This window comes from Chinchilla lanigera, unplaced genomic scaffold (assembly GCF_000276665.1).
Source record: "Chinchilla lanigera isolate Chin_1 unplaced genomic scaffold, ChiLan1.0 scaffold00019, whole genome shotgun sequence".
Lineage (NCBI taxonomy): Eukaryota > Metazoa > Chordata > Mammalia > Rodentia > Chinchillidae > Chinchilla > Chinchilla lanigera.
This window is the reverse complement of record NW_004955420.1, coordinates 20,530,094-20,556,950: the sequence shown is the minus strand read 5'-3', so window position 1 is coordinate 20,556,950 and position 26,857 is coordinate 20,530,094. Positions and strand designations below refer to the sequence as shown.

General features: G+C 42.0%; 1 protein-coding gene across 3 annotated transcripts in view; it reads right to left on the bottom strand.

Moving 5' to 3' along the window:
- The window catches only part of Masp1 (mannan-binding lectin serine peptidase 1 (C4/C2 activating component of Ra-reactive factor)), a 65,565-nt gene extending 48,880 nt beyond the window's left edge, over window positions 1-16,685 (bottom strand). The window contains exons 1-2 of one of the 3 annotated variants that reach the window (XM_005383253.2): window positions 16,208-16,685; window positions 10,638-10,869 (exon numbers count right to left, since the gene is read on the bottom strand). In XM_005383253.2, coding sequence (XP_005383310.1) covers window positions 10,638-10,869; window positions 16,208-16,227 — 252 coding nt within the window. In that variant the 5' untranslated portion in view covers window positions 16,228-16,685. The remainder of the gene's footprint in view (window positions 1-10,637; window positions 10,870-16,207) is intronic. The other 2 variants (XM_005383252.2, XM_005383255.2) reach the window with 2 other exon arrangements.
- Between the last annotated feature and the right edge of the window lie 10,172 nt (window positions 16,686-26,857).

Below are 26,857 nucleotides of genomic sequence, written 5' to 3'. Positions count from 1 at the left end.
ATGTATACAAAGTAAGCACCCTGGCTTCCTGCTGAGTCACTTACCCAAACCTCTAGACTCCCCAAGTTGACACAATGTATCAACCATAACAACAGGTGACTGTAAGCAGATGATTCAATGGCAGATCTGGGCTCCTGTTTGCAGATGAGTGCTCCTAGCTCCTGAGCTCACCCTCATTCAAAGTCCATCCAGGGGCTTCTGGGACTGGGCCAATGGTTAATGGCGCTGTCTTGCTACTTTCCCAGGTAGTCTCAAATTTCAGTGAAAGAGCACAGGTAGGAAGAAATTAAAGCTAGCAGACCAAGGATGAGCACCTGGGACTATCAAAACAAGTGTGTGTGCAGCAGTGCACTCGATATGGGTGTTTCTGTGTATGTGTGCTAGATGTCAGGAGCTCTTGAAAGCCAAATAAGTAAAATAACACAACTGCCAGGACTTAGACTGTAGCTGATTTTGGATAAGAGATGCTACAGTCTCATGCTCCATTCCTGGCCCAAGTCATTTGGCCGTAAGAAAGTAAATAATAACAATTTTTCCTTTTTTTCCAAGGAGCATTTTCATCATCTCTATTTTATTTGCTCTGAGTAGAAGTCATACCATGAATGAACATCAGGCAGACATTGTAATTCTGAGCCTAGAAAGGCAATGTGATGTAGTAAGACAGGGCCAGTAGCAGACCTGAGAAAAAACATCCAGATGTCCTGACTGCAAGGTGTGATTCAATAATTAGAATCAGACAGTTATAAGAGGTCAGAGACAGAATAGGCACGCAAAGCCCTCAAGTCTGTACCTTTTCTTTCTTAGAGAAATTGAGACTCAAAATCAGATGGCCGATCAATGGCAGAGCCAAGACCAGGCTCCCAGTGTACTGTTCTTCCTAGGACAGTGTTTTTATTTGTTATTTGTTAATCAGAGTAAAATCCCCCTAAGAGATCAGGGTGGGCCCCTATGAAAGGATTGTGTTCACGCAAAGGCTAGAAACCGTAAAGAATGAGAGGGCCTGAGAATGTGCTCTCACTTTCTGAGAGTGGAGGAATCCACTGCTGCCAGGGCGGGGTTCCCTGCTTAGCGGGGCACTTAGCAGAAAAGGGCAGCATGCACAGGGAGAGAAGAAAGCATTTGCGGAGGAGGGGGATTGCCCCGAGCCTGGGAAGCGGGCATCCCGCAGGTGGGAATGCAGCAGTGCCCACCATCCCAGCAGGAGCAGCAGTGGGGGTGGATAGGCAGGAAGAGTCTGGGAATTGTGGCCGGGAGGGAGGGCCAGGGAGGATTTATGCTCTCTCTGGCTGGTGAATGGCTCCAGCTCCTCCATCCCACCCTTTCTGGGCTTTAGATCCGCTCATTCACATGCAAATCCCTTCAGTGGCTCAAAGGCTGGGGCTCAAACAGCTCAGGACAAGAAAACAGAGAATAGGGAGAAAAAAAAAAGGATTGCTCTGTCGTTCTGCAGAAGAGGCTGCCTGGCTCACGGTATGTGACAGTCAGGACTAGAGTGAAGGCAGTGATTAGACTATGATAGAAAGGACCTGCTTTGAGGCAGCCTTCTCGGGTAGTGTTTCTAAGAATGTGTGAGCTGATGCGTTCAACTGCTCTGACCCTGTCCTGCCTCCTCAAATCTGTGCACAGCAGTCTTCAAAGGTGCGAGATAGTGGCTAAAGGACCCAAGGTATCAATCACAACCCTCCGCTTACATCACTTTAACCTCCCCGGCTGCGGCGTGCTGGAGCGAGGTTCCTACCAGCTCACCACAGCCAACTGTCAACTTTTCAAGAATTTGCTGTCCAGTTACTAAAAGCATAATTCTTAAAGATTAGGTTTCATAAATTCACAATTAAATAAATTGTATTAGGAACAAATTGTATGAAAACTCATCACTCCCTAATTATTTTAGCATTGTTCTTTGTCTATGTTCTTGAAGTTATTAATGTCCATTGCATCTGAATGTCGGGGAAATAAGGTGGCTGGATACATCTCTTCTCCACTCTTTTCCTCCACCCCAATCTAGTTAGTCTTTTCTAAGAACACATATACCTGTCTCCAGAGCTTGCTTATCACGAACATAAAAGGTGGACATTAATATTGTCTTCCAGGAACCAAGAGGTTACCGGAGACTTTGGGTGTGAAAGCAGCTTGCAAAGTCTGCCATTATCTGATAGGTAGCATTTTGGGACACTGTATTTCCCAGCCTCCTACCTACTTTCCACCTGCAACTCTCTACCTTTACCTTCCAGTCCTAGACCTCCAGCTACTCTGCCACCCTTGCCCTCTGCAAACATACCAGGCACTCTTCTGCCTGAGGACCTCTGTCCATCCTGTTTCCTCTTATTGGAATACCTTCCCCCAGAAAACATCCCCCATATTATCTTCTTTCTCTCCTTCAGTCTTTGTTGCAATATCACTCTCTTAATGAACCCTACCCTGACCACCTCAACTGAAATCATAGAAGCCACCTCAACTCTCACATAGCGTTTCACCAGCTCTAGTTCATTTCTTTGCCTACCGACTTCCTACTCACTATACCATTTGCTTATGAATTGCATTTAGTGTTTATTGTATGTTTACTCCAGTGCAATGTGCGCATCACACCGGCAGGAATTTTTGTTGGCCCTCATTACTGCTGTACTTTAAGCTCTAGTATGTTGCAGGGACTCCATCAAATACTTGTTGTGTAAATGAATATCTTTTCCATGCCTACCTTTTCTCTCTATAGAGAAAGTAAACTCAAGCTCTGTTTTTTTACCAGGATGTTTTCAAAAGATGTGGACCCCTGTACATGTACATCCAGAGCACTTTTATCACACTCATTCACACTCACTTGCATTCTCTGCCCCCGCACTGGGAGCCTTCTGTTTTTTGTCACTCTTGATTTTGTGCTGTTTCCACTTCCTGCATAAAATGAGCTTTGGTCACACTTTTCTGAAGCTCATTTTCACTTGCTGATTCTTCCGAATCAGCTGGAATTGGTGTTGGGGGCCCGGTGTCTTTGGATGGAAGAATCCTGCTGGGGAACACAATTGAAATTCATGAGAAACGATCTGTTTTTCATTTCCTTTTGGGACCAATGCCTCCTGTCCACTCCCAGAGAATTAACAGAGCTGCTGCAGTAGTTGGGGTCAATGCGCACTGAAGGTCGAGGGCATATTCTAAGTAAACACAGTACTGCACGGAATTGGGAGTTTGGGGTGAGAGGATTTATCTCTCAATTACACAGCAGGATGCAGACTGACCGCTGTGGTGAGAAGGAAGGCGCTCTGGACTGGGAGTCACAGACCATCGGAACCGGAAGGGCTTAGAGGAGCCAGCCAATTCAGTTGTCCTTTCATTGGGGAAACTAAGGCCCAGAATGGACTGGTGACTCTTTCAAGGCCTCAGCATGAATCTGCAGCTGATTTACAAATCAAAGTCCTTTCCTTTACAAACCCTGCTGGGAGATGTGTGCCTTTTCCTGTTCAGCCTCAGAATTATTCTTGCTGCTGGAGAAAACACAGACATGGGCCTTGACCTCCTGGGGCTGGCAGTCTCCTGGGAGTGACCTTGCGCTCACCTGTAGAACTAGTGCACTACAAACAAGTCAAGCACTTTCCCATTCTTTGTAGCTCAGACTCTATTTCTAATTATTTTTGTAAAATAGTTTCCATCTCCAAGCTAAGATAAAAGTAAAAGTTCATTAACAAAAATCTAGGCAACACAAGGACCATCAAGAGCCTTCAAAGCTTTTGCATAAATTTTACCAAGTACCACGACAGGCAAAGTGTTATCTTAGAAATAGTGCATAGCAAGATTCCTTCCAGAATAGAACATGCTTGAGGAAGGCCATGACTTAGGGTATGAAAATCAGAGATTGAGATCTGGTTTTTTGTAGGGACTTACACAAATTTTTGTGCCTCAGTTTCCTTTTTAATAAGTTATGTGGAATAAACCCTGCTCTTCCTTAAGAATCAAAGGAGCTAACGTATTAGAAACTATGTCATAGCATTTGTGATGCTCTAAGATAAATGCACACGAGAAATAATCCTTCCAAAGCGCTTTTCCATGAACTCACTGAGGACACTGAGTGACACGAACAAGTTCATGCAGCACTAGATCGTGACAGAGTCAGAGTAGAGGAGAAAGCTGGTATTCGTTTAGCAGCTGGTGATGCCAGGCAGACATGTTACTGCTCATACTGTCAGCATCATTGTCAATCTAATAGTGCTTATTGAGCTATTACACATGGGTTGGACATATGTCATTCAAGCTTTTACTTCATTTGGCATTTACAATAAGGCCATAAGAAAGGAATTATTACTGTTCCCATTTTATAGATGGGGAAAAGGGATCAGAGCTAGGTGAAGGACAGTACTTGCTCCAGTGAGAGGAGACCCTGGGTCTGACAGTCTGAATCCTCGGTCTAAACCACTGGGAGGGAATCCTTGTACAGTCCTAATTTCACGTCCAACTATCCTTTCCTTTAAGCTCTTCCCCAATCCTCAAAGAACACACTCTATTCATTGTGAAATGTTTTTCCACTAAAGGGAAAACACCACTGCTCTGTGAGGTGGAGAAGCTTGGGCCATGGGTCTCACTCAGATAGTGGCAGAGACAGGATGTCATTATAGCTCTCGAAGCCTTGTCTCAAAATCTGGACCATTTCAGCTACCTTCTAAACACAGAGCACAGCCACACATTCTAGATCTTTTCACCCTCTCCGTGTTCCTGGCCTCACCGTTGAAAAGGAGCCACTATACTGTCAGAATCTGTGTTGAAACTGGGTTCCTCTTTCTCCCTTTTCCATGCACAGCCAGTTCTTGTGTTTGTCTGCGCTACTTCTACCTGGGCTTCCCTGGCTCCCCTACAGGCTGGTGGGCTTTGAAACACACCGTATGTTTAACAGAGCCACATTCATTCTATTCGACACAGCCCCTGAACAAGCTCCTTCAACGACTCTCTTTCTTTTGGTTTTTACTATGCTAACCCCCCTTTTTAGTTTCAGACCAAATTTCCTCACATATTCTCCTATGGCATCTCCCCATAGCCTGCCCCCTATCCACAACATCTCACAGCTTTTCATTGGAGGTCTGAGGCTGAAATGTCAAAAGATGCTATGCTTAAAACACGAACGTGTGAAACAAGCTGCATGGAAGTTTTAGGCAGAGGCACATTTTGCGCACTAAATACAGATGAATATTCATTACACACAATTTTTTTTCACGGACTTTTTGTGAAATACGTGTTCCTCTCAGGCACTTTTGTCTTTGTTACTTTTGATAGAGACACTGGACTGGGGAGACGTTTCACTGTCTTTAGTGTAAGAGAAGCAATGGGCAATCAAGAGAAAGCTTCAGCGTGAAGGGAGCTGCAGGGAACGGTGGGGACCCCACCTATTGAGCCACCTCCACTTGGTGCCAGTTGATTACTGGTGAAGAAGAAGCTGCCAGAGTTGCCACATTTTCTAATGCACTTTGGATGTGTAAATTTTTGTGTGAGATCCCACAGGTTATATTGAGTTAATTCACTTTGCTTGTTTTTTTTTCAAAATATAGAATGATGCAATGCTAGGTGGACTAACAAAATTTATCTGCAGAATTAATTCAACTTGCTGATTGCTTGTTTATGACTTTGGGTGCATATTGTAAACCCTAATTTACTAAACATTTTCTCAGTCCCTCCTCATATAGGCTTTTCTCTTACCTCCCCTGAAAGATCCAACCCTGACTATTCTCTCTCTGGGCAACATTTTCTCTCTATTGGCCTTCATGCCATTGTAGCATTGCTTAGAATCCCATTTAAGGAACCACATTATTGAGTTCTTATTTATCCTTCAAAACTCATCTCATACATCACCTGCTTCTGATGCAGAAGTGACCACTCCCAAATGTATATGCTGCCTTATCCCCTTTGTGTTACTTTGTCTGTAATTTATTAAATATGCAATTATCTCATTATACATTCTGAACCTGTGAGTTCCTAAGGGACAGGACTATCTTACTCTTCTTTGTGGGCCCAGTTCTGGTACAGCATTCAGCTTACAATAGATTTTCAATAGAATTCTTGGCCTTTGTTCTTTAAGAAATGGGCAGCCATTGAAAGATTTTGAGAGTGACACAATCTTTTCTTTTCTTTTCTTTTCTTTTTTGTTTTGGTACCAGGAATCGAACTGAAGACCTTGTGCTTACCAGGCAGGCACTTGTGCCACTAAGCTATATCCTGGGCTGAGAGTGACACAATCAAAGCAATGTTTTATAGGTAGAGGGTGGGCTAATGGGAAGAGACTGATATCTGGTAGATAGGAGGCTTTTACAGTAGATTAAGTGAGACAACTAAGAATTGGAATGAAGGGATGAACAGAGGAAAGGATGGAGGGAATGCTGGATACATTAAAGATATGGGATTAAGAGGAGAACAGTGGCATTCATGCTATGAACACTGAGCAGATGCAATTTAACTTTTTGCACACAATGGGAGAAAGAATAAAAACTGAATGGAGGTGACTCATGCCTTCTTTGTCAATGAACAGACATCATGAAGTGATCTTGAAAATAGGATGTGTGAATGTGCTGTTCTCTTGGGGGTTCTGGCTTCTAATTAATTCTACCTCCTTCTGTAATTTGCCCTATGGCTCCTAAGTCAATGGCTTTATCTGATGTTCAAACAAAGGAAATGTAATTTGTTGTGTTTCTGGAAAAATAGTGCTCTGCTGGACATACAAGAAAACCCAGCATTTTATTATATTTAAGGAATTTTTAAGAGTGGGTTTGGCTATTGGCAACATTTGCCTTATGTTACAATTTGGGAAGCACTATAGTTTAATTTACTTAAAAGAGGAAAAGACTGAGAGTCTTGAGATGTCCAAGTGTGATGTTGGCCAATGAACTTCTCTGGGTTTTGGACATGCTGATGATGGTGTTCTCCCTTGACTTCTAAGGTCTCAGATGCACAGAATATTAGGGTTAGGTAGACCAGTTGTCCCCAACCATTTTGGCAGCAGGGTTGGTTCTTCCAGCCGGGTATGGGGGATAGTGGCTTCAGGATGTGCAGAGGAGCATGCAGCTTAGATTCCCTCACCTGTATAGTTCACAGTACGGTTCTTGGTCCTATGAGAATCTAATGCCACTGCTGATCTGACAGGGGTTGGAGCTCAGGCAGTAATTCAAGCAACGGGAAGCAGCTATAAATACAGATGAAGCTTCATGAATTGCTTACTTCTTCCAGATCAGGGAGTGGTAGGGGCAGTGGGTAGGTTTGATTACCCCATCTGGCTATAGATCCTGTATTTGACAGAGAAAGAAACCAAAGTCTCCTCTGGAAGGAGTTTTTTTTTTTTTTTTTTTTTTTTGCTCAAGGCTATTTAGTATAGAATGACAATTAGAAACTAGTCTTCCCAGTTCTCTGACCGTGACTCTTCTCTACCCTTTGCTTGTTGCATCAACCAGATGTGGTTCACATGCCTCATCTGTGCACTGCAGGAATCCACAATTGAAGCCACGTTCCATGGAAGTGGATGCTGCTGTGCAGATGTGCATGTGCCTTGAAGAGCAAGGACTGCAGGAAATCAGATTGGAGAGGAATTCTCATAAATAGGAGCACTGGGTCCATAGCCTTGGGGTCCTGCTATTTAAGCGACTGATGTCACTGTGATAGGTCTGGGTAGAGAGACCAGTTTGGGGCTTTGTCTGGGCTAATTAATTACATTTATTTCTGTAATTTACCCCACGACTCCTTTCTAAATCAATCACTTCACCTGATATTCAGACAAAAGAACTGTAATTTGTTGTATTTCTGGAAAAATAGCATCTGTTCTGGATATGCAAAAGGTAGTATTTTATTATATTTAAGAATTTTTAAGAGGTCTTCTCTGATAAGAAAGTTTCTTTAAACCCACTCCTTGGTTGGCAGGGAAATTCAGTCATGGAGTAAAAAGGCTTCAAAACAAGAGATATTATCCTGTCAAAGGGAAGTCAATTATATTAAAGTTCCTTGGCGAAGGACAGTGGTGGCATGGTATGTTTATAAGCTCTACTCAAATAATAAGTCACCAAGGCAACCCTGATAGACTGCACGCTGTAACTGGAGGGCTTGCAACCGTGAAGCTTTGAGAATTGGTTGTTATAAACATATTATTCCCATTTCCTGGAGCCATCCTAACTAGGATAATGAGGGTTTGATGGGGTCATCTGGAAATTTTTGGCAAGGAGGGTCGGGATTAGTATTCTGGAATTTAAGGAACATTAAGAATCAGCTCAGCCCACCTTGTCATTGAACAGATGATAAAACAGACTTCTGGAGAGCAGGATTGACTGATCCCGGAGTCACATGGCCCACTCGTGCTTTTGTTCAGATGGAAAGAGAAGCGCATCTCTCTTATTCTGAGCCAGAAAAAGCACATATCTGGGGGCTGAGCTTGGGAAGGCAATTATCAAAGTGAACGGGTTTCAACTGTGTGTGAGGTTTCTGGTATGGGAGTTCTGAAGCAGACTGCTAGTCCTGTGCTTGATCTTCAGCCTTCCATCTCCTCTTTCATCCCGTGGGGACTTGACCAGAATGGCAAAATTCGAGCCATGATGCCTCAAGATGCTGGAGAGTGATGACCAAGGAAGGTGAGCAAGCAGAAGAAGCTATGGAGTCACCTTTCACCTGAGCAGCTCCTATCTCTTTTCTCTATTGGGTCTAATTGATGGGTTGTTAGGAGAACATGTTCACTACTAGGAAATTATGTAAAAACCAATAATAACAACCACTTGTGACTAGATGAGTCTTTAGAAGGCCTGCAGACTTATGCATTTTTGACTTTTGACTTTTTATTTTTCCAAATTCTGCTGGGCATGTGTGGACAAGGGCACAAGGACCTGACTCCATGTGAGGACGGGTTATCAGCTTGAGGGGTGGCATCCTCCAATGGGAAGCCTGCTCAGGTCCCTTGGATGCCGGAACATCTGCCAGGGGCTAGCTATAGTCAACTACACAGGTCCACTATCCCACATTGATCCCCTTTTCCAAAGGAATCAACAGCTTAACCCATGAATTGCCTCAAGTGGACTGTACATTTGCAACTCCCAAAGACCATCCTCATCTGTCTTTGTAAGGCACAAGTCTTTTGCATCCTAATAGTCCAATAATCCCCAGCACAGGGCATTTATAGAAAGGCAGCACTCTATACAGCAGCAGTTTTGGGGTATTGCCAACATTTGGATATATTTTCAGTTGTCACATCTGGAGGAGAGCTGCCACTGCCATTTAATAAGTAGAAGCAAGGGGTGTTTCTAAAAATGTGACAGTGTTTAAGAGAGCTTTCTCATCTGGAACCTTGATATGGAACACCATGACTATTTCATATGGACCCAATACATTCATTGGCTGCATACTTCCTATAAAATGAACACAGCAGGGACAGGGATTTCCCTTTTCCTGTGCCCTGTAAGCCCCTCAAGCTCAGTGGCATACAGCTTGTGAGTGTGGCCACTGAGCATGTGATTGAAGGCCACAAGACATGTATTTGAGGTCATGATCTGCTACTACCTAGCTGTACAATGTTGGGTGAGTTATCAACTTTCCTAGGTTTGTTCCTTTGTTGTGATGTGAGATATTTATTCCTGTCTTATAGGACTGTTGTACAGTTTCAATGAGATTAAAAGTATAAAAAAAGCATAATATTTATAATATTTACTATTCTGCTATTGACCAAATATTCTGGTTAACACAAGTTTAACTCTTTCTGATTTATTGGACAATGAGACTACATTAGTATTAAAAATATACAAGGTCAGCTCTGGATTTCTTTGATGAGAACCTCTTCTGAGAAGCCAGAGAGAGCTTAGACAGTCAGTTCTTGCCTCTCTACATCTTTCTGAAGTAGATACAACCTTAATAAACTTGGTCTCAGAATTCTCTGATTATTCTCATCCCTGTTTTAAAGTGAGAACAGCTTCTCCCCCATAATATTTTTGTGGGTTTTCTCTAAATTCCAGGGAATGTTGTTTGTATGTTGTAATAGTCTCCTGGTCTACCCCAGTACATTATTTACACTTCCCTCATATAGTGAATTTTCCTTCTTGCACATGCCCTTTGCTGATAAAAAATGAATTACTTAGAGTGATATTTAAGGCCTTTCAGAATCACACCCAACTTCCCTTCTAACTGTCAATTACTGTGTACCCAAATTTCCCAAACTCTTGATTATTATTTGGAGAATTGGGCAGTGCTTTTTAATATATCAGTTTTGGGCATACTGGTGGCACTATTTCAGTTTGAAATGCTCTAGGGCATCCTCTGGGGTCTCTGAGACCTTCAAGAAGGAGTTAGTAAAGAGATTACAAACTTGTAGAAAAAAAGATATTTTTTCCTGCTAAGGATCAAACCCATGACTTCCGGTATGTCAAGCGTGTGTTCTACCACTGAGCTATACTCCTAGTCCTGAGAACAGGATGAAAAAAGATGTTGTACTGGGTCAAGTCATTTACCACCAATCCCAGTTTCTCCCATTGTCTTTTCTAGGTCGACTTACCCAGCTTGAACTTGGCATACCACTCCTCGCCTTCATTCACCACATCGAGGTCTCTAAATATAAGCCTACGAGGGTCAGTAAGGACAGCTTCTAAGTCTAGACTTTCTTACCTCTTAGCAGAGAGCCTGGCTCAGCTAGGAAACATTAGGGGCCTCACCTTCACGTAGTCATATTCACAGAGGTATGATGATTCCAAGTTGAAGTGCATGAAGTAGAGCTTGATCCGAAACCCCTCAGGGACAGTGATATTCCAAGTCACCTCTGAGTCGCTTGGATAGGAGTCAGGATAGCCAGGTGACTGAATCTGGCCAAACATATCATTTAGCTCCACGGTGTGGCCCGAAGCCTTCAAGAGGGAGAAGCACAGCGTATAACAGAGGAGGAGCCACCTGAAAGACATGAATGTGCTTCTACTTACACTCATGGACACAGATCGCTAACCCCCAACTGGATCTGCAGCCAGGAGACCATCTTCTCAGAGTGTTCCTTCTGCAGTTACTTTTTCCCTCTGTGCCTTGCCTAGCCAGTCTGTAACCTGAGAGGAAGTAACTATGTGATTTCTCAGGTTTGTTCCAGGTTTGGTCTTTTGAAAAGTTGCTAAGAGTTTTAAACTTTTTCAGAAAGTACCACAGCTGACACTCTGACATATTTTGTTTTGCTAATGAAAATGTAAGTTTCACAATTAGGGAAGATTTGGTATCATTTCTTCAGTTCAGCTTCATTTATGAATCACAAATTATGCATTTTTCTAAAAGATGAATAATAATAATAATATGGCATAATTGAGATGAGATTAATCCTCAGTGATGGAATCTGCCAAGTTTAAAACAAATTTAACATGTTGGAAAAAGTATTTCGCCACAGCATCAATCCAGACATGCAAAATCTTGAATAAAGACAGAATGAGCAAAATGGCTCATCTTCCTCTTGCCAAGAGTCCTAATATGAGGGCCAAAAGCCTCTGATTCATTTCTAGAGGAATGAAGGATACTGGATTGTTAAAATAGTTGCAAAAGAAAGCAAGGAAACAATAAAACTTACAGAAGGCAGAAAATATGGGTAATGGAATAATGAGACACAGCGGTCACGGCTGGTCAAAGCCCTAATGGTCAGTACACGGCAACACACCAGGCATCTAACAATACATCACTTCCCCTACAAGGCCCAGGGACCTTGGGATCAATCCCCAACTTGGCTCATCAACTTCTTTCCTAAGAGGTTCATGATCTCATTTCTGATCCTTAAAAATGGTCTTACCATCTACCAGTTTGCTAAGTTTACCATTCCCTTTTCCTGTTACACCTTGTGTAATAGTCACGAAGTTCTACCTGGTTCTGTTTCCTGTAATTTGGATATCCATCTCCTCTCCAGTCAAGTATTTCATTTCAACCCTGTGCTCTAGAATGTTGTTATTCCATCCAAACTGTCCCTTTCTCCGTTATGTCACTCACCAAGGTAGTTATATCTTCTGCCAAGGTGGGTTTTCTAAAGCATAGATATGAGCACGTTGCTTGACTGTACTACAGCTGCAGGGGAGACATCTACTCCCCGTCTGGCTGGTGAGGCTGGTGTTGATCTGCCTGTCCAGTCCCTCTCAACACCGGCCTTGCCACTCCTTCCCATGATTTGACACCATTGTGCATGACCCCATCCTTCACATGCCAGTGTCTTATTTATCCTGCACCGTCCGGCTCAAAGCTTCTTGGGCTATGAAATGTCCTTTCGTCCCTCCCATTTCACATCTCCCTGTGTACATCTCGCTGTATACACCTCTGTTAGAGCTGCTGTCACACAGAACTGCATCAGGCACAGCCTTGAGGTTAAATGTATTTGGATTCAAATCCCAATTCTTCCTCTTAGGGCAACGAGGCCCTTTGAGCTTCATTTTCCTCATTTATAATATGGTGATTATAATGCCTAATTTATTAAGCTCCTGTGAACATCAGCTATGGTGTATGTAGAGGATGTCACAGAGAGACTAGTATCTAGAAGGTTATGAGTGGGTGAGTAAGTGGAAGAATGAATGAATAGAAGACAGAAGGGCCAGAGTCTTAAATAGCCTAAAATAAGTTAATGCTGAGAAACTATCTTAGCATTTTTGGGTTAAGAGTTAAAGCTTTGCTAATCAGAAAGTTGTTTCTCTTCCAGTACCTCCTCCCATGTATTCAAATGCATATTTGTGTATATAAGCTTACATGTGAATTTTTAAGTATATAAACAGAGCAAAATAACTGCATGCATAGATTATTCAGCTATTTTTTGTACTGTTCACATAAAATGTAAACAGATAATTATAAAGAGGTCTAGAAAGGTACACACCATACTATTCACAGTGGTTGTCTATGAAGTGGGGATGAATGTTTTCAGTTTTGTGTACATAAAGTGCTTACATTTACCTAGAGGGACCATATACTATTTTTCTTAATAAAAAGAAATAAATTTATTTAAAATTTTTCCAAGGCCCCTACAACAGCAACATGTGGGATGTTGTTAAGAAAACAAAACGTTTTAATCCAATAGCCAGTGTCAATATTTTCTAAGCCAATCTGTGAAAGAAGGCTTCAGAGGCAGAGAGAAGGGAAGGCATGGGTCCGGTCCAAGTTATCCAGGGAGGTAGGAGAAATGTCGAGTCCAGAAACTCCGACCTGTGGGGCCCAGCTATGCCCACTTCCATGAGGAAATGCACTATGCTAACAGGGCTAAGAGTGCAGGTTCAGCCGGGCTGAGGGTCAGAGAGTAAGTTCAACTAGAGGCCTTGACTTTGTTTATCCCTACTGTTTCAGAGCAGGCGAGGAAAGCCTGTTTGTTTCCTCATCTCTTGTGTGGTAACAATGACTTTCCACAGGGTTGCTACCCACAGGAGCATCAGAAAGCGCTTTGTTAAGTGTCCAGCTCTAGGCAAACATTATTTGTGATTACTCCATCCTGCTGGTTCCCGAAAGGCAGGAGTTAGGAGTGCGCTTTGGCTCTCTGAATGGACTTCCCTGCAATAGAGACAACAAGATTATGTAAGGCTGAAAGGTCAACTTTCTCCGTGTCTGCTTTTTCCAGACCGCAGAGGGGAGGCTCTGAGCCTATCAAGGGCTGGCAGCTGACTGGTCCCTCTAGCTCAGAGGCCCAGAGCCACGTGTGGTGGGCAACTGGTCAGCGTGGGTGGGAGGCCTGCGAAGCTTTCTGTTCTTCTCTGTTTGCATCTTGAAACAGTTTCAAACATATGAAGTGAATATCTCCTTTCACATAATGGGCTCGAGCATATGCTTGCTTGCTTCCTTGCTTTAGGGTCTGTAAATCGACGCATAGAAGTGGCAGCTTTCACTTCTCATCACGCTCTGAGTATTTTTGGCTTCTTACCCACTAGGCACCGGCTGTCCGATGCCTGACACCTGTTATCTATCCTCCAGCTAATCAAAAAGTTTAGCTACATTTGCTTGAAATGTCAGAGTAATATATAGAGCTGGGATTTCATAGGCTCCATGGTAGGAGTCTATGCATAAAGATGCATCAGATGCCCATGTAGTTCTCATATGATTTTAGAATGAGTAGCAATTTCTAGCTTTCCCATTCACTTCCCTCATTTCAACTTACACAACACTGAGACACCATTTTTAAGTCTAAGAGTTGGAAGGGAGTGTATAGCTTTCTTACACACCACCCTCATTTGACAGATGATGCAAAGATACCCTGAGAGATGTCACATCATGCCCGATGCCATATGGTGAAGTAACTTCAACAGAAAAGGAGGATAACAAAAGCTCACAGAAGAAGTTGGGTCCATGCCCATATCATGCCCAGGCATCTGGCCAAAGCAATTAATCCTGTGAAAAATAATTCTAAAAGTCATGGTTTTATGTGGAAATTTTAAAAAATACTAATGCGTGAGCTCCGCCTCAAGAGATTTGGGTTTAACTGTTCTGGAGTGAGGCCTGGGCATTAGCGTTTTCTAAAATACTATAGTTCAACAGTTCATGCTGCTGTGCAGCCAGGACTGAGTCTAGGGAATTATCTTAGCAAAAATGCTGGCTTTGGAGCCCAAAGACTCAAGTCCATCAGTATGGCTTTGGGCAAGTTGCTTAATATATTTTATCCTTCCTCATCCTTCAAAACTTAACTTCATCCAAAATCTGAAGACTAGATGAGACAGTGCCCATAAAATTGCTTTGTAAATTCTGAAGTGTTGTATGCATGTAGGCAAGACCTTTTAGAGACTTTTCTAGCATGGCAATTTTCTAGCATTTGCTTCGCTATTCAACAGTTGCATTAAATTAAAACCATATCTATTAAATATCTGTGAGGAAATAGACATTATGTTAGCTACTGGTTATACAAAGATGAATACATTGGTTAAGGTGGATATTTAAATGAGGTGCTCCAAAGACAATAAAAGATGTAGCTCCAAAGGACAGAACAGAACAAAGGAGGAGATGTTGTCTCTGGAGGATGGAGATCAGGGAAAAAGGAAGTGTATTAGAATGGCTGAAGTAACTGGGTGGAAAAGAAGAGACAAGACTGTTCTAGATTGAGGGATAAACATACACAAAGATACAGAAGTTAGCCCCGCAGTTTGGCTGGTTGGAATATTGGTGATATGGTAAGGTTCTGATCCTTTACAGGTAAATCTGATTATCATTCTATGTAGATGGGCATAAAGGCCATTTTTTTTTCAGCAAAAAGAAAATGAAGGTTGAGGGTAGGTTTAAAATGATAGAATGCCTGAATTATATTTGAGGGTTCAATTATGGCTCTGGACACAGGCAACTTGAATTCAGAGGCATACTTCCTGAAGCTCCTCAGTGGCAAAGTTGCTAAAAGACTTTACCAAAAAGAAATGAACAGACGCATCCCCAATTTAAAGAAAAATTAATAGGGAAAGGGGTGTACATGGCTTAACAGATCCACAAATTTCTTTTTTTCCCTACAGATTTCTTTTTCCCACTTTTTTGGTGTTTCCACTAACCATAACACTTATACATAATAAAAATAATGAGAATGGTTTTCAGACCTCTGGGTAAAAACATTGTAAGGAATATCTGAAGAGCTGCAAGCCAAGTGGAATTTAAAGTCCTGGGTTACAGAACTCCAAGTGCTCTTTCAGAAAACAATTGGTTTGTATCCCTTTAAGAACCATTTGGTACAATTCATAGCTTGATTCATGTCACCAGCTGCCTCTGATTTCAGTGAGAAACGAAGAAATTTATAGGGAACTGTAAAATGGGGACAGGTTTTTAGTTTTCTAAATTGAGGTTTAACTGGCAAACTTCTGAAGGTTTAAGAAACCGCAAAGCTGGACTGTGGAAAGCTGGTTTCTTTTCCGGTCTGAACAAATAAACACACAAACACATAGCTAACTCTCAAAGTGTCCGGAGAGAGAAATCAATGCTCTTCACAGAGGGGAAAATGAAAAACCAGCTTTGTGGGCACCAGGAAGAGAGCCACACTGGCCAGCAGGCAGCACCCTGTCCTGGCAGAGGGCGAGATCTGAGCTCCAGCAGCATCCAGAGCAGGATTTGTACAAACTCTCCTGCTTCAAGTTGCACGCCTCCGGAGTCCTGGGAAAGGCACCCGGCACGGCCACAGCTCCCTTTACAGAGCCCTGAGGGTTGACGAGAAACACCCCAGCCTCCCACAGGACACGCAGGTGAGTCTGCCCAGAGACAAGGTCAGACCCTCTCCGCCGCCTGACAATTGGTCTCCGGAAGGGCACAGTGCCCTCTCCTGCCCGGCACTCACCTCATTTTGCTGCCCTGCATGCTCCTGGTTGCCTGGCCTTGGTCCCCTCTGCCCGACTTGTCTGCGAGCTCGTCCCCGGTGTGGTGTCAGCAATGCCTTATCTTTGTTCTGAAGTCCCTGTGTGTCTCTGGAATTGGCTGGCATTCTCCATTCAGGTCACGCCTTCCCCTGCCTGCAACAGATCCCCTCTCCCCCTCTCTCCCTCTGGCTCTTCTCTCTCTCTCTCTCTCTCTCTCTCTCTCTCTCTCTCTCTCTCCTCTCACTGCTCTGACACACTCAGAAGGACCTGAGAGAACAGAATGTGTCTTCCTCCTTAAAAGATCTGCTCCACCAGCTCCCTCCTTTACCCCCTGTGGCTGACTCCAGCCCTTGAGAGAGAATAACTGAGAGGCACTCACATAGGTATTTCTCCTCCCGCTCTCTCTCTAAGAAAGAGTGGAGAGGGACAGAGTCTGATTTCTCTTCAGCCTCCCTCACCTAATAGCTATAATTTTTGCCTTGCCTCAGGACACCAGCACAAGAATAACAATGAAAAGAAACAGCTGTCTACTAAGGCAACTTCAGCATCCGTACTACAAGGGAAAACAAGATGCAAATTCCAAAGCCTCTGTCTGTCTGCAAACAACTTGTAAACAGAGTTACACACCAGCGTGGACAGTGACAGAACACCAAGTGCTGCAGTTGGCTGGCTGTTCTCCCCACTTAAAAGCAATACTTGTGCTGCTGTTTACCAGCTTGGAGTGTGTGGATTGCAACTTGGCCCGGAAAGGGCCCGTATCAGCCAGACAGCCAGCTGCCCCCTCAGATGTAGAAGGACCTGGGCTCGTGTGCCCCTCTATGCCCATGGTTTGTGCGAGAAATGCGACATGGAGCCTAGGCGGAGCTGAATTATAAGGAACAAAAGCTCCACAAAAATGATGATAAGACCGAGTGGGGGAGACACTCCTCTCCCTACACCCACTTCCCAGAAATGGCAGTCAACACTGAATAGGGTGAGACCTGCAGCCAAATAACAGTCCCCTCCACAGCAATGCCTCCCCCCCCAACAATGATGACCCACACGGAATAGGCACGGAATGTCTGGGTGTAAAAACATGCTCTTCCAAACATCCTTTCTCTGTCGGACACAGTGTTAGGCACACATGTCATTGGCATGACTTAAACCTTGGAGGGTCTTATTGTTATACTTGTACAGTGAGAACCTTGAGGCTCAGAGAGATGACATGACTCTCCAAAACTCTCCAGCTGATTATCACTCACCACTGATGCGTCTGCTCACAGCAGTTACTTAGAACAGGCATTGTACCAAGCACTTAGCATCTGAATCCTTTTCAATTATTTTTCTGTCTTGTACAGGAGGGTAGTAATATGCCCATTTTCCAGGTGAGGAAACTTCTAAGATAGTTAAGGAATTTACCCAGGGTCATACAGTTAGAAAGTCTTTGAAGAAGAATTTCAGTTCTTATATAGTATTCAACTCCACCGCTTGTTAATATATTATAATATGTATAGAGGCGCACACGCGCACTCACAGACACACACACACGGTCATTCACAGGGAGACAGAGTCATCTTGCAAAGAATCTTAGATTCTGAATCTCGCTGTACTGTTTCCTGCCGACTCAAGCTGTGTACTTTTGGACACAATGCTTTTCTGATTCTGTTTCCTCATTTGGAAAATGCAGGTTGCTTTGAAGCTTACATGACATTGTACTGGGGGAAGTGCTCTATCTAGCTGTCCTGCAGGTAGCAAACACACACACTCTCTACCTTCTGATAATATTCCTTTGCCACATTTTGGAGGGCAATCCCTGCCCCCTTTTCCCTATAATTCATCCGTTTAATACCTTGAAATGGTCACCTTGGCCAGTAACGCAGGTGCAAGTGTATGAGAGGAGAAAATACGTCTGAATTCAGGCATTGTTTCAGCAAGATGTTGCTTTCTATTTCAGGCAGGGTAAGAGGAAAAACCTTTAAAATTCCCTTTTAAAAGGCTCCTCTGACATCAAATAAGTTTCACAAAACAACATTTTAATGACTTAAGTGTAAATGAATCAGAAACACATGGACTACATTTCTCCTGGAACACACTAGGGCTTTCAAAACTGAAGGAGAAAGAACTTGGCAAAATGCATGCGGCTTTGTGCAAAGAGGCCCTGCCCAGTAGACATTCGCTAGATTTGTGCCCAGACTGAGCTCACCTTCCCCTGATTGAGGACATACACTGGGAAACGCCGTCTTTGTTCTGCTTCTGGGCACAGAGGGAAGGAAGGGGAGAGGAGGCCAACAACTTCCCTTGTAAAGTGTCATAGAGCAATTAGGCCTCTTAGAATGATTTCCTGGCCATGTTTTTCCAAGACTGCCAATGTTCAATGGGAGGCATTTGAAGTATGTTCCAAGCCAAAGTTCTGCCAATGCACGGCAGATCTGATATGAGCGCTTCCCTGGGCGTCTGCCAGGCTCAGAGGAAGTCTGTATGACAACGACTGTGAGGCTCAGTAACGGATCTGGGTGTGATGCAGGGCGGTTTCCCAGTGGGTTGTGCTGCATCCGTGGCGTTGTCTTCCTGTGCTTTTGGTGAAAATTCCCTGAGATGTCAGGGACAGATCAGGAGCCTTGGGAGGAATGTAAGGGATATCGGTCTGGGAGCTGGAGAACTTGACTCAATGCCTGTAGGCTAAATGGTATGTGATCTCAGACACATCCCCTGTTTCTTGAGGAGAAGGGAGGACACCAGTCTCTTCACGTGTAAAATCAGAGGTTTAGACTCTTTGGGCTCTTGGAGTGTCTAAATGTGGGTGCAGGATGGTGGAATGATACTGCAGTGAAGGTGGTGAGGTGGATTGCTAACCAAAGAGACAAAAAGAGTCCAGAGCAGACCTCACAATATTGATGCTTGCTTTCTCTAAGGTCATAGCAGTGCTACTTTTCTATGGAATTCAACTATAGATATTCAGAGAAATAATGTTTGAAAGAATTCCACTAGTTTTTAAAGTCTGACAAAAAATGGATTAAACACGTATACGAGGAGCTAATCTGTTGTCGTTTAGAATCATAAAGCATAGAATGACAGAGGTGAGCTTGTCACCTTGAGGTTATGGTCAGGGAAAGGTGTCGGGAAGTTAGCTACTAAGAGAGCACATGCCACAGCACTGCCGCCACTGGAACGTTTTGGTTTACATGTTCTACCAAAGTATTTATTTTGTGTAACTCCTAAGCAAGAGTTTCTGGAATTCCACGTATGTGTCAGGAAATGTAAAGAATTTGGGAAATGGGTTTTTTTAATGTCAAAAAACCCGAAATTTAAGCTTCCTGTAGACCAGCTAAAAAACTGATAAATAGCTCCAACAATCATAGATAAGACTAAAACTTTAGATTGTTCAGCACATTGATGACAGAAGTCACAGCTTCTGAGATTATCATTTCAATTCCTTGAAATAATGTGGGAAATTTAAAAAAGGTGGGTCCCTGAGCTGTATTCTAGGAAATTCAGATTGAATGAATCTGGGATAGAGTTCCTAAATACTTAATTTAAAAATTTCTCCTGGCATGATTTTGCCCTTTTTTGGTGACTATCATGCAATGGTGTACCTTATAATTGATGGTGACTTACATTTGACAAAAAAATTTAGTACTTACCGAGCACTTCCATATACATTATTGCATATAATATTTACATCTTTGTACGGATGAAGATACAAAGGGCTAGAGAAATCAAATGTAACTATAGATGGATTATTAATGTCTAGAGCCCAGAACCTTTTAATCCCAATATCAGAGCTCCTTCCCCTCATCTGGAGATTTCTGATACACCTTGGAGACCTTGAATATCAATGACACATGCTATCATCTGATTACAGTATTTTCAGAGAAGAAAAAGATAGCTTATACTAGAAAATAAGCTACAGGTGGCAGGGTTTTGTTATGGGCTGAATTAGGTTATTCCCCATTCCCTGACTCTAAAGAACTAAGGTATTAAAGTCCTAACCTCAGAATACTTCTGTGTTTAGCTTTGAAAGAAGTGGCTAAGACAACCTGAAGTCTTTAGAGTGGATTCCCATCCAATGCGACTAGCGTCTTTGCAGGAGGGGAGTAGAGGAAGACACATAGAAGACCACATGAAGACGCAGGAGGAAAACAGGCACCTGCAGGCCAGCAGAAAACTCTCAAAAGAAACCAAAGATCCCAACACTTTGATCTTGGGCTTCTCATTTCTAGAATTGTGTAAAAACCAGTCTCTGTTGTTTAAGCCATTCAGTCCATGGTATTCAGTCTCATATTGTCTTCCCTTTCTCAGAGTTTTCCCAGATGCCTTAGCTACCTGGATCCAGCAGTCCCATCCTTGGGGCAGAAGAAAGGAGGTCATATGAAGCAAATGTTAGCTGGGGTCCCTCCGTGAGGCAAGCAGGCTCAGATCTGGGAGAAATCAGGGTCCTAAGTTCCCTTCCTTTGTTTCATGAGCACTGTGTTCCCATTCTCCCTCCAGATTCCCACGCTCTTCCACAACTTACTCATCTCTGTCACTGTCACCTCCTTCACTGCTGACATTAGAACCCAGGCACATGCCACCTCTGCTCACCACTTCCTCCCAGTTCTTCCCCATCCCCTGGGTGACCCTGGGCTCTCAGCTCCTTCCCTTTTTCATCTTCAGCTTTGAAAAAAACAGTCGTTTCAATTTTGCAAGAACTTTTTAGAAAAAGACATGAATTCTCAGACTGAAAGCTTTACGAAGCCCCAACTTAGCACATAGCCTAAGTTTTATCTAGACTCTTAGCACTGAAATTTCAGCATATTATGAAACAATCCTAAAAAGAACCAGAGAAAATAAAGGCAAGTTACCTCTGAAAGAGTGAAAATCAAGCTCACATCAGAAATAAGAGGGAAATGGAGGCAAGCTTAATGAACAAAAGGAAAAAAGTGAAAAATTGTAATTGTTAGCAGGTACGTAAGCAAGAGTGATGCTAGGATAAAGATATACTCAGACTCTGAGTGACATTTACCATTGGCCAGCTTTCACATAAAGATTTACTAGAGGAAGTTTACTAAGAGAAAGAAAGGCAGTTAGACACTGTTGGTGTTGGTAATAATGTGGAGAAATTGGCGCGCTCATACAATGCATGTGGGAATATAAAGTGACACAGACACCCGAAGTGCAATCTGGGAGTTTAACCGTGTCTAACTGCTTTGTTCTTTTTTTGTACTATTTTCTTTAAAATAAAAATTTTTTAAAAATGCATTTACCCTGACAATCATCAGTTTTACTTGGAGATGCCTGTCACAGAAACACTTTCACATGGACAAGAGTTTTCATTATAGCCCTTTTTGTCAAGGATAAAACTGGGCCTGATTGGAGAGTGGTGAACTATAATACCGCGCAGTCACACTGTTGTGGAACCAGTACCGAACCGAATGGAAAACGCTCTGCATCAAGGAGTTGGAAGACAACCGACTTTGTGACACCGGCGGGCTGGTGGGGGATGGCTCCCAAAGCATCAGCCCAGAGCTGCCTTTGGGCTGAGTTTATATAGGGTTGCAAGCAGGAAGTACAAAGGCTTAAAAGTGTGGTGAATTTTATTGGGTTGCATCAGTTGTCTCTCATTGCTGGGCAGAAGGTCCTGGAAGTGAGTAATAGTGTTGGCCGTCTCTTGTTGCCGGAAAGTACAGGGTGTGCAGCTGGGTACGGTCAAGCGGAGCTGGGTCAGGTTATCTCTGGTGTATGCAGTCAAGGCGGAATGAGTCTAACAGATGAGCTAGGTGGTGGGCTGTGTGATCTCGTTTTGTCCTAATATGATATCTGACTACTAGTTGATTTTAACTTTTTTTTTCTGTGGTACCAGGAATTGAACTCATGGCCTTGCACTTGCCAGGCCGGAGCTATGCCGCTGAGCTATGTCCCTGGAAGATTTTAATTTTTTAAAATTGCCATTACCATACCATGAACTGTTAAGCACTAGTAAGAAGGAATGAGGAAGAGCTACGTGCATCAACATAGATTTGGCTCCAATACTTTTTCATGAGTAAAAATATCAGGTGGAATATACAAGATATGGTTCATTTCATTAAAAACCCAATAGATTCACTAAACAACATATATTTTGTACTTACCATGAATATACTGCATATATTTTATATATCATAGAAGGATGTGTGGAAAAAGATCTATCATATATAAATAATTCTTTGTATAGAAGATGTGGCCCAACGAGACTTTATTCTTTTTTATTCAAGTATCACTGAGTTTAATTATTTGACTCGATGAACATTTATGGGATTTATTCTTATCTGTGAGACTACAAAGTTTTGAGTGCTGGGTCTTGTAGGCCAAGGCCAGGGGCTTGGCTCTATTTTTTTTCTTTTTTTTCCTTTGGCACCGGGAACTGAACTCATGACCTTGCGCTTGCCAGGCAGGCGCTTTGCCGCTGAGCTAAATCCCCAGCCCCTTGGCTGTATTTTTAGTACAACTGGAAATCACTGATGCGTTTTGAGGAGGTTGAGATGCAGTACAACAGGCAACGATAAAATGTTCCTCTGGGCACTGTGAAGAGAATAGATTTGAAGAGTGGGAGGGTGGGAGGCAAGGGCATGTGTTGGGACCCAGACCCATGTATGCATTGCGCAGGGTGGGCACAGAGCCTGGAGCCCATGGAAGTTGTAGTTGTAATTTCTTTTAAAGTCAGAATAAGAAATAATGGAGCATAAATTACATTTGGCTTTGTACCAACATGGCATCAAAATGTGATTTTAGTATTTTTTTAATAGGTGAGAGGCCCTAGTGTCATAGACCAGCCGTGGCTTTGGAGAAAGGTTTGGATGGGCCACAGGATGACAACAGACATGGAGGCACAGAGGAAAAAGCAAAGACAAAATACATTTTATAAGAAGAAAACCTGAATCTGGCTACAAAGGAAGAGTGCCGAGTGACCGGGTCGGCGGGGATGGCGGTGTGGGGGGGAACAAAGACAAATCCCAGGACTCAGACTTGGAAGGGAGTTGTTTCCATTTACAGAGAGGGGGAAAAGAGGGAGGAAGCAGGCAGACGTCAGAGCACGGAAAGCCTCACGCCAGGCCCCATGTGGGTGGGAAACTGACCTTTGGGGGCCAGTGATTCTCAGCTCGGGCTGGGCATCAGAGTCCTGCAGGGAACTTTGACAATGTGAATTTCTCCTCCTGACAAACTGATCCCGGAATCTCCAAAGTGGACCGAGAGCTGAGCACTGATGAATTTTTAGGCAACAGGGAGAAAAAATAAACACACACAAAAAAGTTCCTAAACAGGGAATGACAAAAGTAGACAGTGCTTTTAAAAAATGCCCTCTTTGGTGGATGAATGGGGGACAAGAATGAGGTATGACATACAGAGGATAAATTAGGGTGCTAGCTACACTTACTGTACCCAGGCCTGCTGACTCTTGGGCTGAGGCCAGGCTCAAGGAAGATGTTATGAAGCTAAAGTCATTCAGAAAAGAGCTTGAAGGTCCTCCAGACCAGTCCCAGGCAGAGCATATTTTGGCTGAGACTCAGGGGCATGTGGCTAGCATTTTCTAGCCAAACCACAGGGCAAATTTAAACACTTTCAGTTGCCACAACACAGCAAATCTGAATGACAATGATTTTTTTCTTTTTAAAAAGAAGGATTTTTAAAATAAAAGTACTTCACAAAAGTCAGCCCAAGAAAGCTGGCTATTTCACATGCAATTTTTTCCATATTTATGCATTTTATTGTATACAATTAATTACTTAATTGACAAAATTGTATATATTTGTGGTGCACAGCATGTTTTGAAAGACGTACACATTGCAGAATGTCTAAATAGAGTGAATTAACATATGCATCTCCTCACATAGCTTCTTTTGTGGTGAGAATATTTAGAAGGTACATTCTGGGACTTTCAAGAATGCAATGCATTGCTGCTGACTATAGGTGCCAAGTTGTGTAATAGATCTCTTGACCTTATTTCTCCTGTCTAAGTAAAATTTTATAGCCTTTGATTAACACCTCTCCACTCATTCTACCCCCGATCTCCTACTATCCACCATCTACTCTGTTTCTATGAATTTAGCTTTTTTAGCATACATACAAATGAGAGCATGCAGTATTTCTCTTTCCACCCTGGCTTATTTCCCTTAACATATTCCCTTTACATTCGTTTATGTTGTCACAAATGGTATGATCTCCTTCTTTGTAAGGTTGAAATATATATACTTTACTGTGTGTGTGCGTGTATGTGTGTGTGCTGAGATTTCAATTCTTCTGGTAACATTGGGCTTAGTTTGATCTTTTTCTACTTCCTTGAGGTGTAAAGCTAGATTATTTACTAGAGATCTTCCTTTTTTCTTAATGTAGGCATTTGTCACTATAAGCTTTTTTAGAACTACCATTGTTGCATCTCAAATTTTGGTATGCTATGTTTCCGTTTTCAATTTGCTTAAGGTATGTTTTGATTGCCCTTTGACTTATTCTTTGACTCACCAGTTTTTCATGAATGTATTGTTTAATTTCTGCATATTTTTGAATTTCTCCCAATTTTTCCTGCTGTTGATTTCTAGTTTCATACAACTGTGTTTGAAATTAATCCTTGATGTGTGATTTCACTATTCTTAAAGTTGTGCGGTCTTGTTTTGTGGTCCAACATTTGATTTGTCTGGGAGAATGTTACATGTTAACCTGAGAAGAATGCATATTCTGCTTTTTTGAATGGAATATCTTATGTCTGTTCAGCCCATTTGGTCTATAGGATTATTCAAGTTTGTGTTCCTTGTAGATTTTCTGCCTAGGTGACATCCCATAATAATATATTGCTGCCCATTGCTTCCTTTACTTTTGTTGATATTTGCTTTATATATTTGTCTGCCTCAATGTTTGTTATGTATGTTGTATCTTCTTGATGAATCGATCCCTTTGTCATTCCACAGTGATCACTTTTACATCCTGTGACCAATTTAGACTAATAGTCTATTTTGTGTATTATTAGTAAAGCCACACCAGCTCTCTTTTGGTTATCATTGCATGAAATGTTTTTCACTACCCTTTTACTTTCAGCTTGTGTGTATCCTTGAGACTATCCTGAATCTCTTATAGGAAATATATTATTAGATGTTATTTTAAAAAATCCATTCAGTCACTCCATGTCTTTTGATTGGAGAATTTAATTCATTTGTATTTGGTATAGTCATTGGTAATGAGGACATGACGATGGTCATTTTGATAATTGGTTTCTGTTTTGTAGTTCTATTTTTTTCTGTCTTCTTTATAATTTGTTGCCCTTCTGCTTTGCAATGGTATGTTTTTATTCCTTTCTTTTTATCTTTTGTGTACTTATAAGACATTTTAATTTTCTATTTAATTTGAAGCATATATAAAACATCTTAGAATTATAACATTCTATTTTAACCAGATAATAAATTAATTTTAATCACATATTGTATATTCATAAGAGGTTTTAACCTTACATTTAGGAAGAAGCTTACATAAAACATCTCAGAATTCTAACATTTTATTTTAAACTAATAATAACTTCAATCACAGACAAAAAACTGCAGTTATCCTACACCTCTGTTTTATGATGTTGTCACTTCACACATTTTCATGTTGAGTGTTCATTGACAAACTGTTACAGCTATAGTTTCTTTAAAAATAATTTGTCTTTTTGATTTTATTCTAGAGTTAAAAGTGATTTATACGCCACCGTTATGTCTGAATATAAATACTTTTAGACTTACAGTGGGATCTTGATAAACTCATTGGAAATTACAAACAGTATAAGTTTAATACACTAACCTACTGAATATGACAGCTTAGAGGCATAGTACACTGTAGAGTACCAGTTGTTCAATCTTAGGAACACTCGGCTGGCTGGGAGCTACGCTCGTAGCCACTGCCCAGGGTCATGAGAGGGTATTGTGATACATGCCACTGGCTAGGGAAAAGATTAAAATTCAAAATTTGAAGAAGAATTTCTCCCGAGTGTGTCTCACTTTTGCAGCATTATAGCATATGGAAATTTTAACTCTGAGCATTATGAGTTGAAGACTATCTATATTCAGAATTTTCTGACTATATATTTACCTTTGCATTTCGGCCATAATCACCCAAAACACAATTCTGATAACCTGGAATACTGAAATTCTGAAAGATCAAAATCCCCAAAATACAATTCTGAAGAAAATAATTTTTAAAAGTATTTAAAGAGCATTTATTTAAATTTCAATAGAAAATTTGAGAATCACATAAAAACATGACAATACTTCATAGATCCCTTAACACAATAAAATAAGAAAGAATAACATTCATAGTTTTGTAAGATAAACACTCGAATAAAATGACAGTGTCACAGGCATAATAGTTGTGAGCAGACAAGTCATAAAGAAAGTAGGTCCAAAATTGTAATGCTTGCCATTATAGTTGGTAATTGTGTCCACCCAGCTTTACAACTTCAGCCATCTGAAATATGGTGATGGACCATCTAAGTGTTTTGATGAGACCAATCAAAAGCTATGATGCTAGATGATAGCACCTGGCAAGAGCCAGTGGCACCCATCCCAAGAATCTGAAAAACTAGGAAGACAGATGCTTCTGCAGCACAAACATTTAGTGTCTCCTCCCAGAGCCACTTGGATGTGTATTTGGACAGTGAAGACAGCAGAGGGACT